General features: G+C 37.3%; 1 protein-coding gene across 2 annotated transcripts in view; it reads left to right on the top strand.

The window, feature by feature from the left end:
• LOC150096158 (NADP-dependent malic enzyme-like) overlaps window positions 1–16,683 on the top strand; it is a 272,304-nt gene that overhangs the window by 102,213 nt on the left and 153,408 nt on the right. For both annotated transcript variants that reach the window (XM_090409458.1, XM_090409457.1), the window contains one exon: window positions 2,117–2,278. In XM_090409458.1, coding sequence (XP_090265584.1) covers window positions 2,117–2,278 — 162 coding nt within the window. The remainder of the gene's footprint in view (window positions 1–2,116; window positions 2,279–16,683) is intronic.

Genomic DNA, 16,683 nt, shown 5'->3' with positions numbered 1-16,683 from the left:
TACCATAAGCAAAATCACTTGTAATGATCACTGTTCCCTTGTTCATTAACCCAAGTTGCCTATACATTTTCATCACCACCTTTCATATTCCCTGGCTATAGCAACCTCTAATTAAATATCTCTCCTAAATATCCACTCACACCATACTGCCTCAAAACCACTGCCACTATTTCTCCCCTTGTATTTCCACCTTATTCTTCCCATCCTCACAAAAAACATTGGACCCTGTTGTTGTCAGTTTGTCATTCTCATCCAACCATGTTTTATTCCTACAATTTCTCGGTGAATAAAATCAATCAGTAAAACAATTGTCTTCTTTATTTCTGATGCCCTTGGCATTTGTAAATAAACACACTAATCTCAACTGTGATTTCTAGACATCTGCTTATGCCCAGTCAATTTTATCACTTATTCACATTTTTCCTGAGCCTTATCTACTCCCCCCTCACATTGTAGGTCATCCCATTCATATGCTGTCCATCCTTGTACACATTCACTACTGCTTCCAACATCCTCTATCTTCATGTTATGTCTACTTGTCAATCTCGAACTCTCCCCATTATTTTGTTCATCTTGCATTCTCTTCTTTTGCTTTTATTTCTAGCATTATTATACTATTCATTCACAAACACTTCAGTCTCATCACTTATTTCAAAGTCATCTTTCACATACCTCTTACTTCCTCTGATCTCTTGTTCACATCACTATTACATTTCCTTCTAGCAACAGTTTCTCCAGTTGACTCACAGCAAATCCACATGCATGTATCCATCACTTTTACTTAATTCCATTGTTCCCATATAATGCATCCCATACATATCCCATACACAAACACTTCAGTCTCATCACTTATTTCAGTCATCTTTCACATACCTCTTACTTCCTCTGATCTCTTGTTCACATCACTATTACATTTCCTTCTAGCAACAGTTTCTCCAGTTGACTCACACCAACTCCACATGTATCCATCACTTTTGCTTAATTCCATTGTTCCCATATAATGCATCCCATACACTAACAAATTACATTCTTTTTTTCTTCACACAGATATGCCAGCTTACTATTCATGATTCTTACCCACCATCTCCTAATTGTCATACCGTGGCAACACACACACACACACACACACACACAGACACCATTTCCTACCATGCTGTTATCTTTCATGCTCCTCTAACCTTCTAATATTTTCTCCAACTAAATGATTGTTCCCACAACAACCACCACCTCTCTCTCTCTCTTGCTTATTCATTTCTTATCCAAAGCATCAATCATCTGGTCTCCCTCCTGCCTAGAAAAGAGACCTTGTGAACCCTCTCATTAACTGCATCTTTAATCACCTAAACAGCCAAATGGATGAAATACATCAAATAATTTATGCTTGATGTATTTCATCCATTTGGCTGTTTAGGTGTATCCAAATGCTATTTCAATTTCAACAAACATCTCATATTCATGTATTTATTGGCATGTAAGAATGTCAAGGCTAGTACAGTGGTTAATAATGGTCTCCATAGATCACCACTATACTCATTTGTCATCCATTTATGTGATGGAAAAGTTTCCAGCAGGTAAAACTGTCACCTCACTATGAGACTTTAAATTGAAAAGTCCTACAAAGGTTCTCTGCATGCCAGATGGTATTTGAACCGATGTCTTTCCAACCAAGCAAATAAAATTATTTCACAACTGTGCAAAAGAACCAGTGCTAAGCTTGATAGCATACTTACTTTATTCTGTTTTTACAACATCAAATGATTTATTTCCCAATTTACAAAAGGATTTATGCACAAGGATTCCTTCCAATTATGGAAAGATTCCATGTGAATGATGGTCAGTTACAAATTTTAGTTTATTGCAGTTTTCAAATGATATATAGTTTGTGCTTCATGTCCTTAAAATTGAATATTAATTTGAATGCTCCATAGATTTGTCTTATTTCATGCTTTCCACATTTTGCTTAATTAATTGAACTCATAAATTATTTTAAAGAGTTTGTAAATTAATAGATTCATGTGATTTATACCAGAAAGCGTTTTAATTTAAAATATTCAAACGTTATTAAGGTTGTATTAAAATTATTTAATAATAATACTTTTGTTATGTATTATTTCAGGCTATTGTAGTAACAGATGGAGAACGGATTCTTGGTTTAGGTGATCTTGGCGCAAATGGAATGGGAATTCCAGTTGGCAAGCTAGCTTTATACACAACCATAGGAGGAGTTCCTCCTGAACTCACCATTCCTATTACTCTTGATCTAGGAACAAATAACAAGGTATAATACTTAGCAGTTTCAATTAAAAGTCTATTATGGTCAGCATTCAGTTCTTACTGTCGAATGTTAAACATTATGAAACACTGTAGTAGTAGAAGCATTTCCTTAAGTCTACACCTAGTTTGTTCATAGCCATTGTTCAAATAGAAAATAACTGCCTCTTGAGTGTATAAAATTCCAGATACAAAGGTGTACTCTATTCATCATCATCATCTGTTTCCTAATATGTACCCTCAAGAGAGTGTTTAGGCTACTATGACAGCAGTACATGATTAAATTTACATTATTAATAATCTCTTATCCACAATTTTCCTTCATCTTAGTCTGTTACTTGTCAGCACTCCCATATTGTCATATCTAACATTTCCTGCTCTGAAGGCACTTCTGATTGAATCAATTCATCTAGACCTTGGTCTTCCTCTGGTGTTTTCTTTCCTGTCATCTTGGCATCAAACACCTGTTTTGCTAACCTTTCCTCACTCATTCTATTTAAGTGGCCAATATCACCTTAGGTTAGCTCTGCTTGCATATTCTTGAATGCTAACAGTGTTAAGTTCCTTTCTAATATCTTCATTTTTAATATGATTCAGCCTTTGGTGTCATCTGTTCACTTCCCTAATTTTTCTCAGAACCCTTATATCTGTAGTCTCTAGTCTTTGATCAAGTGCTTTATTTTTAACCCAACTCTCAGATCCATACTGGTTTGAATACTGTCTTGTATACTGCTCATTTGTGTATTGGCTATTTTCTCTCTTATTCCATATAAGTTAATTCGGCTGGCTACCCACCATTCCAACTTTGCTTATTCCAGATTTAATTCCAGTTGTCTGTTTCCAGATTTAACTTGCCATCTTCATTAAAAACTATGCCTAAATAGCAGAAACATTGAAAATATTTCAGCTATTTGATTTTCTTTATTTCTGATTTTCATGCCAAATTTGTCACAGCTGTTATTCAGTTTAGTTAGAGAATTTACTCTAGATGTGTTTAGAAATACGACATCATCTACATATAGTAAAGAGCTAAGTTTGACATCTCTAATTCTAATATCAGGCCTAATGCCACTTTCTTTCATAATGTGAACCATTATGAAACCAGTGATGATGAATAAGAGGTGGAGACATCCTTGTCTTACTCCTGATTTGACATCAAACCATCTTCCAGTATTTCTTTCAATTCTAACTGCTGATTGACAACTTAAACATAGACTACGTATTGTTTTGTATATTTTTTCATTTATCCCATATAATTGTAGTGTTTTGAAAATCTTTTCTCTGGGCACCTTGTCATATGCCTTTTCCACATCTATGAGGCTTAAGTTCAGATCCATGTAAATAAGTGTATGTTTATGTGTAAGAGTTGAAGTAGAAGTTGTGCGCTTGCAGTGTTTGTAGTGTGTGGGCTTGTTTGTTTGAGTTTGTTTACAAAATCATTAAACTTAGAACAAATTATAGAAACCGGTGAAGGAAAAATGTGGCAGCTTTATCTTTGTTTTTACAAGAGTTACATTTTGATTTTAGTTGTTTTGTGAAATGTGAGATATCCTGTATGTACTCATTAGATTATGTTGATGAATTATGGATATTTAAAGCAAATGGAAGGAGGGTGTGTGCAAAGCATGATTTGAATGCAGACTTCATGGGTGGTAATGTATTGGTAAATGAAAGTGATAGTAGCAAGAATGCCACAAGAAGGATGAGTGCTCATTTGATAGCTCTCCTTCCTCTCTCCCTTGCCCACCAACATGATGGGCAAAGGGAGAGAGGACGGCAAGAGAATGAGAGAGATAGTGGAAGAAAGGAAATTGCAGAAAGACAAAGTACTTACTTCTTACTTCCACACTCTCTTGAGTGTGGAAGTAAGAAATAGAGAGGTGAGAAGGAGGAAGGAGAGAAAGAAGAGAGAGATTGGAAGCTGTAAGAGTCAGGGATGCCAGTGAGAGAAGGATGAATGAATCTGTTTGGTGTCGTGTATGGAGATTTGATTATTTGCAGAGTAGAGTGCCAGAAGAGTGCTTGCCTGATGGAATAATAGTGTGGCAGTGGCAGTGAAGAGAGGTGAAAGCATGGAGGAAATGATAGTAATGTTTGGGACAAATGACCTAAGAGGGGTAGCATGAATCATGTAGCACAAGATTTGAGGTTAATATTAGACATAGTGCAGCAGAAATGTGTCCAGGGAAAGATTGTGAGGTTGTTGCCCCACTATGATAATGCAGAGTTGAGGAGAAGAGCAGTGATGACAGATGATATGAGAATGTGTAGGAAAAGAAGTCTGGAATATGTGGATGCTTGAAGAACGTTTGAGGATAGAAGAGAGCTGTATGCTACAGAAGAATTACATTTGAATGCAGAAAGGTGCAGACATTTGGAGAGACTGTTGCTTTTTGAGCAAGTGACTGTGTCAGGACAGGTAAACTAGAATTGCACAGGTGGAATTGCAAGGATGGCCTCATGTGGGGATAGTGGCTTGAGAAATGAAGGGTGTACACTATATTGCAGAGCTAGGTGGAGTATGTGGGGAGTAATAATAGCTGTAAGAATACTGACAATACGTTGGTTTTTCTGTATACAAATTCTAGAAGCATTAGGAATAAGAACGAGTTTGTGACTCTCTGAAACGGTTGTTGGTATCAGTGAAACTTTGTTAACTGAGGAAGATGTTCTAACAGGGATAGAAATCAAAGGTATAGCATATTTTGGCAGGATGGAGAAGGTAAACATGGTGGTGGGGTGTTACTCATGATAAGAGATGAATTGTGTGCTCTCAGGGAAGGGAATCTCAATGAAAATAACACTAATGGCTTTGAGAGTAAATGGTGTGAAATAGATGTTTATAAGACAAGATATTTAGTGAGATGTTGCTACAGACCAGGGAATATAGATTGTGATGAGTAGGAAATGCTTAGGCAAATTAGTTTGGCAAGTGCAAAGTGAGTAATCATTATGGAAGACTTCAACTATAGTGATATAAACTGGAAGAGGAGACAGCATGCAGTAATAAGGAAACTGAACTTTTCAATTTCTTAAGGGACAGTTATTTTAGGCAGCATGTGGTGGTGGTGGGGGGGGAACATGAGGATCAAGAGTTTTGGATTTGGTCATAGCATCAGAGGATCTGATTGTGATTGAGATGACATACTTACTCTCATTGGTGAGAGTGACCATGTAGTGCTGACACTTGGAGGATGAATAGGCAGGTGGAGGTATCGAAACAGAAGAAGTTATGTGAAATTAAAAGGGAGGCGACTATCACGGACTTTGAAACCAGCTGGCTACAGTTGATGAAAGAATTTGAAGGAAGGGGGGGGGTCACTAGTGCATGGAAGATATTTAAGTAAAAATTATTGACAGCAATGACAGATTGTATAACTTGAGTGAATACACATTTGGAGTCAAATGGATGACAAAAGGAATAAAAGGGGAATTGCAGAAGAAACAGCGATTATAGAAAGCATATAAAGAGAGAGGTGAAGAACAGTTGCATGAGGAATATAAGGCTCAGGGGAAAGTGATTAGTATTGTAAGTAGAAGAAAATTAGAATATGACAGAAGGCTGGCACTGCAATCCAAGGAGTTTTTTTTTTTTTTTACAATGTGGCAAGTAGGAGAAAAATGATAGTGGATGGATTATTTTGTTTGGCAGATATGGGAATACTCAGTACACTAAATGTCAATAAGGCAGGGGACTACGCAGAATTTCACCACATTTTAAGGGACTGTCCATTAACTTAACTGTTAATGAAAGTCTTGCAACAGGGCAGGTTCCTGGAGAGTGGAAGGAGGGTAAGATAGTACTATTGCGTAAGGGTGGTAGTAGAATGGAGGTGTCAAACTATAGGCCTGTTTGTATTTCTTCTGTAGTTGTTAAGATTTTAGAGAAATTGATAAGAACTCATATACAGAATTGGGAAGATGAGGGTAATATTATTTATGCAGGCCAGCATGGATTTCTTAAAGGTGCACTTGTTTTTGTAATCTCATTACCTTTTACAATAGAGTAACAAGAGTGATGGATGAAGGTAAGGTATATATTGTAATTATTTTGGATTTTTTTAAGGCATTTGATAGGGTGCCACATGACAAGTTGATTTTTAGGTTGCATCATATGGGTTTGATATCAGATTATTGAATTGGATTGCTGATGCTGTATTGATATGAGAGTTGTATATGAGCAAGCAGTATCAGGGAATAGGAAGGCTACACATGGAGTTCACACAGGGTTCAATCCTGGGACTGTTACTGTTCAATCTTCATGTCAGTGATATTGTCATAGGGCAGGGACTGCAGATGATGTGAAGCTTGGGAGGGTTATTAGTAATAGTGCTGATGTTTTGGCCCTTCAAGAGGATTAGAATAAGCTGGAAAGCTAGGCAAATTATTATTCTTATTATTAGACACCTCCAGGGAGTCCAAAGACTCATCGAGGGAGGACACCTGCTCCATAACTCTGCCTCTGCCGCTCAATCCAACCAACTGACTGCAACTACACCAATGCCATCTACTGCCGACCACCACCACTAATATTTCCAAAGACAATCGCAAACATCCATGCCCCTGGCGGGATTCAAACCTGCAGCCTTTTGGCTAGAGAGTGGATACGCTAACCACTTGGCCAGCAGGCTGGCATAATAAGCCTTAAACACTGCAAGAACTCCCTGATCCATCAGTTGGATCATTGAAGTAGTGTTTGGAGGGAGAAACATAACCTTGATCTTAGGATGAAGATCACCGATGTAAGGTGGATGACCTAGAGCATTATCTAGAATTAATAAAATTTTAAATTCTACATTTTCTTTCACACAGTAGCTTTCCATTTCACTCGCATAACAGTTGATTAAGGCATTCTCAAACAATTTTTTAGCCATCACGACTTCTTATTGCTCTGATAATGAACTGGAAGAGTGTGCTTCCTAAAATTTTTGAAGGCTTGTGGATTTTCATTGTGCCATATCACAAATGCTTCCAGTTTATATCCAGCCACATTACACCCTAACAGAATCATAATACAGTCTTTAAGAGCTTTGAAACCAGGCATAGATTTTGACTTTTTTGTGGATGAATGTCAATTTTTGAAATTAATGGGAATGTCAGTTTAATGCAATGAAATGTAAGATTTTAAAATTTGGAATCCACAAATGGGATGCTTTATACTGACTTCGTGGAGTTATGCTAGATAAAGTAGAGGAAGCAAGAGATCTTGGGATGATTATTACTATTATTATTATTATGTAACACCTCCAGGGAGTCTAAAGGCTCATTGAGGGAGGACATCTACTCTACAACTCTTCGTTTTCACCACTCCACCAACCGTAACTACCTTCATTATCTACACCAACGCCACCTATTGCCGACCACCACCACTAGTATTTTTACAGACAATCACAAACATCCATGCCTACAGCAGGATTCGAACCGTAGCCTTTTGGCTGGAGAGCAGATATGCTAACCACTTAGCCAACCAGGCCGGCATTGTGGATAAAGATTTGAAGTTCCAAGGACATATTGCAGGACATCTCAGAGAATTGCAGCAATATTGAGAACATTGACCACAAGAGATAAAACTGTGCTGTCTCATTGTATAAAGCTTTGATCAGACCACATCTGGATTTCTGTGGTCAGATCTAGTCTGACAGATAATAAAAGAGACAGATAACAAAAATGATATGAGGGCGGTATGAAAAGTTCTCGGCCTAACAGTGAAAAAGCGAATTTATAATTTCAAAATTATTTTTATTTTTGAACATAATCTCCCTTAAGACTATACATTTATTCCAGTGATGTTCCAGTGCCATTATCATATCCCTGTAGTGGTTCTCAGTAAGATCTGCAAAATACCCCTCTACTGCTGCAATCACCTCTTGATTCGAAGAAAAACGCTGACCAGCGAGGAGTAGTTTTAGTTTTGGGAAGAGATAGAAGTCAGAGGGAGCCAAATCTGGAGAATAGGGTGGATGTAGCAATAATTCATAGTGCAGATCCCTTAATTTTCCCATTGCCAAAACACTTGATTTTTTGCCAAAATGATGATTTTTTTCTTCTGAAAACCGGGCCTTTTCTCACGAATTTTTTAGTCTAGTCTGATAAAAGATCGGAATAATATTCATCGGTTATTGTTTTACCATTTACAAGATAATTAATAAACAAAATGTCTTTAGCATCCCAAAACACAGATGCCATGACCTTTCCTACTGATTGAACCAAATTTGTCTTCTTTGGGGCTGAAACAACCGGCTTCTGTCCACTGTTTTGAATGCTGTTTGGATTCTCGTGTGTACTGGTGAATCCAAGTCTCATCCATAGTAATAAATCGATGCACAAAATCAGTTTTATTCTTGTTAAAATGCTTCAAGCACTGTTCAGAGATTTTCATGCGAGTGCATTTTTGATCTGCTGTGAGCAAGCGCAGCACCCATGTTGCGCAAAGCTTTTCATATGATTCTTCATGCAAAATATATCCTACACGTTCTTTTGAAATGCCTATACTCTCAGCAAGTATATGCACTTTAACTCGCCAGTCATCCAATACCATATTGTTCACTTGATCAATGATTTCTGGTGTTGTTCCTTTTGAACGTCCTTCATGTGGATGAACTTCAAGGCTGGTACACCACATTTAAACTTGGCAGACCATTTCTTAATTGTTGAAAATGAAGGAGAAGAGTGCCCATAAACTTTTGTGAACTTCGAATGAATTTCTTTTTGTGTTAAACCTTTTATAAAGAATTTTATAACTGCACGATACTCAATTTTATTCCATTTAAAGGGATATTGATAACACTTTTGCTTCAGACAACTGTATAAAACAAACTACTTGATAGAATGACTTGCAATTTCACATGGATGGTTATGAGAGAGGTACCAACTTAGAAAAAAAAAAAATCTCTTGCTTATAGTGTTGCAATCCATGGTTGAGGCCGAGAACTTTTCAGACCACCCTCGTATTAGAACTGTACAATGTTGATTATGAGGATAGACTAAGAGCATGCGGACTGCAGAGTTTGGTGGATAGAAGGCAAAGTGTGGGGATATGATCAAGACATTTAAGCTGTTGAAGGATTATTATCGTATTAACACTAAGGCGATTTTTCATATGGTAGAATGAGGGAAAGGAGCAAGGACAAGGGGCCACCTCTAGAAGTTGCAAAAGAAGGTAGTGAGTAAAAGGATAAGAAGTAAGTTTTTTGCATGGAGAGTGATAGGAATGGAATGCATTGCCTGAGAGTATGGTGAATATGCAGATTGTAGACGATTTTAAGGAGTGGTGTGTGATAGACTTTGTGTTGACTAGTGTTGACCTCCCATGATGAATCTTGTAACTCCATGGAGGTCAGGAAAATAATAATAATAATAATAACAAATAAAACATGAACCATTTCTTTAAAGAGATCATATTCTTGGTTTACAAGGATTTTTTGGAAAAAATCACCTTTATTTTTCAACATAGTATCCATTCAGGTGTACACATTTGGTCCAGCGAGTTTCCAATTTTTTCACCCCATCTAAAAAGTAGGATTTGTCAAATTGTGCAAAATAGTCATTGACAGCCTTGATGACATCCTTGTTCGAAGAAACGTTTTTCCCACTGAGCCAAATTTTTAAGTTTGGGAACAAGAAGAAGTCAGACATGCTGAAATCCAGAGAATGCAGTGGATATGGAACCAATTAGAACCTCATTTCGTACAATTTTCCATTTCAATGGACAATGTGTGGGACAGTGCATTGTCTTGATGAAAGAGCATTTTTTTCTGTGTGCCAATCATGGCCGTTTTTTCTACAGTTCTTCTTCTTTTAAATAGTCCAATAATGTCGCATAATAGACTCCTGCTATTGTCTTACCCTTTTCCAAATAGTCTATCATGATAATTCCTTGGGAATTCCAAAAAACAGCCATCACCTTCCCTGAAAAAATGGTCTTCGCTTTTTCAGTGCTCTTTCATTGTCCACTGTTTTGACTGCTGCTTGGACTCAGGTGTAGTGGTGGATCAAAGTTTCGTCTACAGTCACAAATCAATGCAAAAAATCCTGCGAATTGTGATTAAACATCGTCAAAGACTGCATTGAAATGTCTTTTCACATGCGTTTTTCATCAACAGTCAACAATCGCAGCACTTATCACTCACACAGCTTTTTAATGTGCAATTTTTCATGCAGGATATTATACACTTGTTCAGTTGAGATGCCTACAATCTCAGCAATCTCACGCACATTCACTCGGCGGTCTTCTATAATGATACCATGGATTTTGTCAATCATTTCCTTGATAGTGACCTCAGTCAGGTATCCAAAGCGCGCTTCATCTTCGATGGACTTACGACCACATTTAAACTCATTTATCCAAAAATAAGTAGTCTTTAATGCTGGTGCAGAGTCCCCATGAACTGCATCTAACTCGACTTTGATCTGCACGGCCATCCACTTCTTCAAATAAAAGTGTTTTGTCACTGCACGAAACTCGTTTTTCTACATTTTTATGAAAAATGCGAACACGGTCATTTTAAATGTTTGCCAAACGAGAACTATGCATTGCACATGGCCAAAATTGGATCATGAAAAAGATGATACATGCCGACACTGGTATGAATGAATGAATTGTGTCGTCTATTGGAAATTTACGAAACTTTTCAAACAACCCTCGTAACTACCGTACTGCTTGGACGGTTGTTATGAGGACACTTCATATCCATAATTACATGGATATGAAGTGTCCATTATAATCAATATAACTGTTGAATATTATGGAAAAATTGATATGGATACAAAATGTATATTTTTGATATATTTGATCCATCTGGCTGGTTGGGTGGTTAATCCTTTATCCAAGTGTAAGCAAACAATGTTTACATGTGAAATATCTTCATGACTGGGCTTCTTGTATATAGAGGCTAATGACTTCACATCAGTTGCCTTTGTATTCTGTAATGCAAAACACACATCTTTACAGACACGCATAATGTTACCCATTATGGGAAGGGCTTCTATATAATATTGGAGTGGTGTGATAATTTCTTGGCATCTTTAATTTATAGTATAACCAAATGAAAAATCTTTCAACATCTATATCTAATCAAGAGTATTTTAATAATAAGGTGGGATGTCTTTTGACTACTTATATATGTGAAATATATGATTTCTGCATTACTTCAATCTTGGTATCCACCTTGTGTTGTGACCAGGATAAGAATAGCCCCACTGTGGCCCATGCATGTCATATGAGGCGACTAAAATGGGTACCCAAGGAGGGTAACGGATGACAATGCTGTAGCCAATGAAGTTTTAATCGAGGCTCAGCTATTGCTGTTACCCTCCTGCTATGATCAGAGCTTATAGCCCTATATTACCCCATCAATACGTCTTCTTCTACAGATAATGGGAATATGAAAAGCATTCTTGCTTCACCCATCTAGCCAAAAACAAAAATCTTGGTATCTCTTCTGGGTCTAGCTCCCACTGATAGTACCTTGCTTCCAGGGGAGTAGGGAGGTTCTGCTGCACCCTGTCACTGGGTGGAGCCACTGCTGAGTTTTCCCTGTTCTAGAGTGAGTCAATTCAGGTCAAGAGTAATGAGTTTAATAGTAATCCTTTAGGATCACTCAGTGAGATTTAGAGTGATCTTGTAGATCACCCACAGTTTTTGTAGAGGTATCCCCACACTTTAACATACCTCAGTAAAGGTCAAACTGGTCTGGGTAGTAGCCCTTTGCATTATGGGATACTAAAAGCAATTGATGTGAAGTCATTAGCCTCTGTATACAAATACCATACCTATTTTATACCTCTATATACCTATCAGGCAGCTAGTCTCCAATTCAGTGGTAGTCTAACATCCAACCCCATCCACTCTAGTTTGAATATCAACTAGAGTTGATATTCAAACATGATTATCATGTGGTAATCTATCAAAAGCCTTAGCAAAATCTAAATATACCACTGTATCTATCTGCCTCATCCAATGCAGCTGTCACCTTATTATTATTACATCCTCCATGGAATCGACAGACTCATTGTGGGAGGTTCATTCGACTGACAACATATTTATCATATAGATCTTAAAGTCCTTAACACTCCTTGCATTAACAACACATTCTGGTAATGCATTCCATTCACCGACAATTCTCCATGTAAAAAATCTTCTCCTCATACCCTTCTTCGCCACATTTTTACATAACTTCCAGGAATGACCCCTGGTTCTTCCCCTTCTCACCTTCTACTCTTTTTATAATCCCCTCTGGATTAATCTGATGAAATCCTCTGACTAACTGAAACATCTCTACCATATCACCTCTCTTCCTCCTATCCACCAAACTCTGCAATCCACATCTCTTCAACCTCTCTTCATAGCCAGCATTCCAAATTCCCAATGTTGTCTTAGTCACTCACCTCTGGACCCTCTCTCCACATCACATTGAAAACCATGTGACCAGATCTGAGCACAATAGTCCAAGTGTGGTCTGACCACTGCCTTATACAGTGGCACAACCACTTCCTTATCCTTGCATGTTAAAGTACTTCTTATCATAGCAGCACTACAATGTGCAACCTTTGCAACCCTAGCAATATGCCCTCTAAATGTCAGTCTACTCTCAACCATCACTCCCAAATCTCTAATCTCATCCACTTCCTGCAGTACAGCACCATTGATATAGTACACAGCCTTATATTTCTGCACTCCAAAGTGCAACACCTTGAACTTATTGATATTAAAACTACAACCCCCCCCCCCTACTCTTTTGTCCAAGTAAAAAGTCTATTCAAATCTTCCTGAAGGCACTTATAATTCTTCCCAACTTTGCATCATCAGCAAATAACTGAAGACCCCCAGTCAGTCCACATGATATATCATTTACAAAGAAGTTAAACAGCAGAGGTCCAAGAACAGAACCTTTGGGCACGGATAACCACTGGTTATCCTTCTTTTTTGAGACTGCTCCATCATACACAACCTGCTGGTATCACTCAGAGAGCCAACCTCTGATCCATCTAACCAATATACTGTCTATTCCCATCTTCTGCAGCTTGTACACCAACTTATCATGTGATAATCTATCAAATGCTTTTACAAAGTTTAAGAATATCACTGTATATGATTCTCCCTTATCTAACACACTCGTCACCTTATCATAAAATGCAAGTAAATTACTGAAACAGTTACTTATGAAACAAATTACTTATTGTAATAAGTAAGTAGATTACTAAGACATGACTTCCTTTTAGCAAATCCCTAATATCACTGTTGTCAACTCAATTCTTGATACTGGTTCTGAGTGGCCTCTTCAACACTTAAACTACAATGCTTGCCATACAGATTGGCCTAAAATTTGATGCTTGATGTCTGTCTGTCACTTTTTTGAAGTTGCTACAATCTTCCCTTCTTTCCACTCCTTTAGAACTTGATCTAATGTAAGACTCATATTTAAAAAAATATGCCAAGGCTGATGTTAACTCCCATAGCCTTATTAAGATGATCTGCTATTGGTCGCAAACATCTTCCTCCACCATCACCTCCAAATGCTGGTGACCATTATATATAGCCACCACCTCCACCATCAATGGGTGCTCGAGAAGATTTTTATGAGAGAAGACCCATGGGAGACAGAAATGATTACTTGTATTCTCTTTGATCACCATCTCTGCCTCCACCTGGATCCATGACTCACAGATCCTACTGGTGATGAGCCTGTTACGGACTGGTAAGTGTCATTTCTTCCCAAAAAGGAATATGGATGGAGAAAGGTTTGTGAATCGTCGTGGGCTTTTTGCCAATGCACACTTCAGAAGTATAAATGGTGGATTTAGAATACCACAGCCACTGCTGCCACCTCCACCACCTCATGTGAAGAAGATGAATTGATTAAAAAATAACTAGGGTAAGCATTGGCGATTAAAGATCATCATGCAGATCATTGTTGTGAAGTGTCATCTTAAAGAAACCAAGGAAGATCTCGACTCATTTTAACAACCAAGACAGCTCAACTCTGCATTACTGTGTTGGTCTGGCATGTTTACTTCTTTATCTTAACAGTATATTTCTTTCACATGAAAGAATTGCAGAACAGTAGCTTCTTGGCTTCTTAGTTTGAGTTGATCATGCATTCCTTACTTTATTCTGTCATCAGAATCGTTTTTTTTAAATCTTACATGTTTTGTATTTTGATATGTTTATATACTATGTAGTTATGTTTTTAAGCCCAATGCACAAATATTTCTGAATAAATGGAAGGAATCTAGTTGCCAGAAAGCTACACTTGTGTGCATTGATGTACATGCCTTCATACATCAAGTGTGGCTTGCTCAACCAGCTAATTGATATGAATATATACATACATATATATATATACATACATACATACATATATACATATATATATATATATATATATATATATATATATATATAATGTAATTAATATATCTGCTATAGTGAGAAGCCAGTTTAATAAATTTATATGGAATAAGAAAAATGCTGCAAAATACTAAAGTAACTGATTAAAAAAGTGTTCAAACCAATTTTAACTCATGGTTCTGACAATTGGATTAGAAATAGCCGATTAAATGCTACACTACAAATATGAATGTTCTGAGAAATATTAAGTGAGTGAACCAGCTATATAGATCTTGATAAAATGTGTCAAGCATTGGATTCCTTAAATTCTTTCAGGACTGTTTTTTATAACTATAAATAGAATTTGAGGTCAGTGAAAAAATTGGTAAGGTATAGAAGGAAAATTATGGGAACACATTCATTAGTAACACTAACCTGAATAGAGGAAGCTGTCCAATATGAAAGTTGTGAACAGTAATAGTTTATCTGCCATCTATCCTCATGTGAAAATTTCACATGAGGATAATTGGCAGATCATAAGGTCATATCTGATGAGTAGACCTTATGAGCTAGTAAGATAAGAGAGTAATAAATTAAATACCTTAAATTAACAGCATAATTTATAGAAATTATCATGGAATGTGTCAATGGAGATCTGTGCAGACGAGTTGAGATGAGAGCTTTGTGACTTTTTCACAAAGTGGCTTTCAGACTTTTTCAATTCCTGTTTTTCAATGCACTAAACTTAGATTTGTTTTCCTGGTGTGGATATGTAGAATAGGAAGTGTTATGGATCATATAAGAATGCTCTGAAGGTAATGACTCTATTCTTGATTGATATTATTGCATCCAAAAAAAATGTTAGTGGGGAAAAAAGAAAAGAGAAAAAACTCGAGGAAAAAAAAAGAGAAAAAGAGAAGAAATGCAGCAGGCAAAGGTTTCTGCATCATACCACAGTGGGATTGCATCTGTGAGCAAGCATTGTGTGGCAGCCAGGCCAACAAAACTGGACCCAATGCTTTGCTGGCCTGGTTGGCCAAGTGGTTAGCTATATCCGCTCTCCAGTCATAAGACTGCGGGTTCAAATCCCGCCATGGGCATGGATGTTTATGATTGTCTGTGAAAATACTAGTGGTGGTGTAGGTGATAATGGTAGTTGTGGTTCATTGTAGTTGTTGGAGATAGAGAGCCGTAGAGTAAGTGCCTTCCCTCAATGAGTCTTCGGACTCCCTGGAGATATTATGTAATAATAATAAAAAATACCTTCTTCTAAATTAGAATAACATAAGAAAGATAATAAAAGACTAACATGAACTATAACATTACTAAAATATATAAAACATGTAGCAACCAGTACAATATACATTGAAAACAAAACCACGTGGAACATGGTAGCCTGCATGAGTTAACTATTCTTCAGCATTATGTGGATAATTGCTGAAAAGTTAAATTCCATCATGCAGAAATATCTAACAAGCAATTTCCAAATATCACAGGATCAATCCTTTATTCCTGTTGAGCATGCCTTGTGAACAGATAACCATAGTAGATTCTTTTATGTGAAGTTGTTCTCTGTGTAAATCACAGAGCTCTTATTCCATTCAATATTGTGTGTGTGTGTGTGTGTGTGTGTGTGTGTGTGTGTGTGTGTGTGTGTGTGTGTGTGTGTGTGTGAGTGAGTGAGTGAGTGAGTGAGTGAGTGAGTGAGTGAGTGATGTGAACAGGTAAGTGATTATTATTATTAGTATTATTATGGGCAACTCCAAGGAGTCTTTAGAATTCACAAGTATCTATCATACTTCTCTCTGAACTCATTCACAGTCACGGCACCCACAACAGACTCTGGCAGCTTATTCCACTCATTCACCACTCTCCAAGTAAAAAACCTAGTTTTAACACTCTTGCTAACTACACTCTTGCTCAGTTTCCATGGATGGCCCCTAGTTCTCCGTCTATCACGCCTGTTCTGAAAAATTTCCTCTGAATTAATCTTGTAAAAATCCCTCAGTAATTTGAATGTCTCAATCACATCACCCCCTTTTCTGCCTATCGACCAGTTTCTGTAACCCACAAATCTTCAACCT

This window comes from Typopeltis vanoorti, chromosome 19 (genome assembly GCF_054136105.1).
Source record: "Typopeltis vanoorti isolate ZY-2024b chromosome 19, IOZ_Tvanoo_1.0, whole genome shotgun sequence".
In the NCBI taxonomy this organism is placed as follows: Eukaryota; Metazoa; Arthropoda; class Arachnida; order Uropygi; family Thelyphonidae; genus Typopeltis; species Typopeltis vanoorti.
Note: the sequence above shows the minus strand (reverse complement) of the source record. Positions and strands in the feature narration are given on the sequence as shown.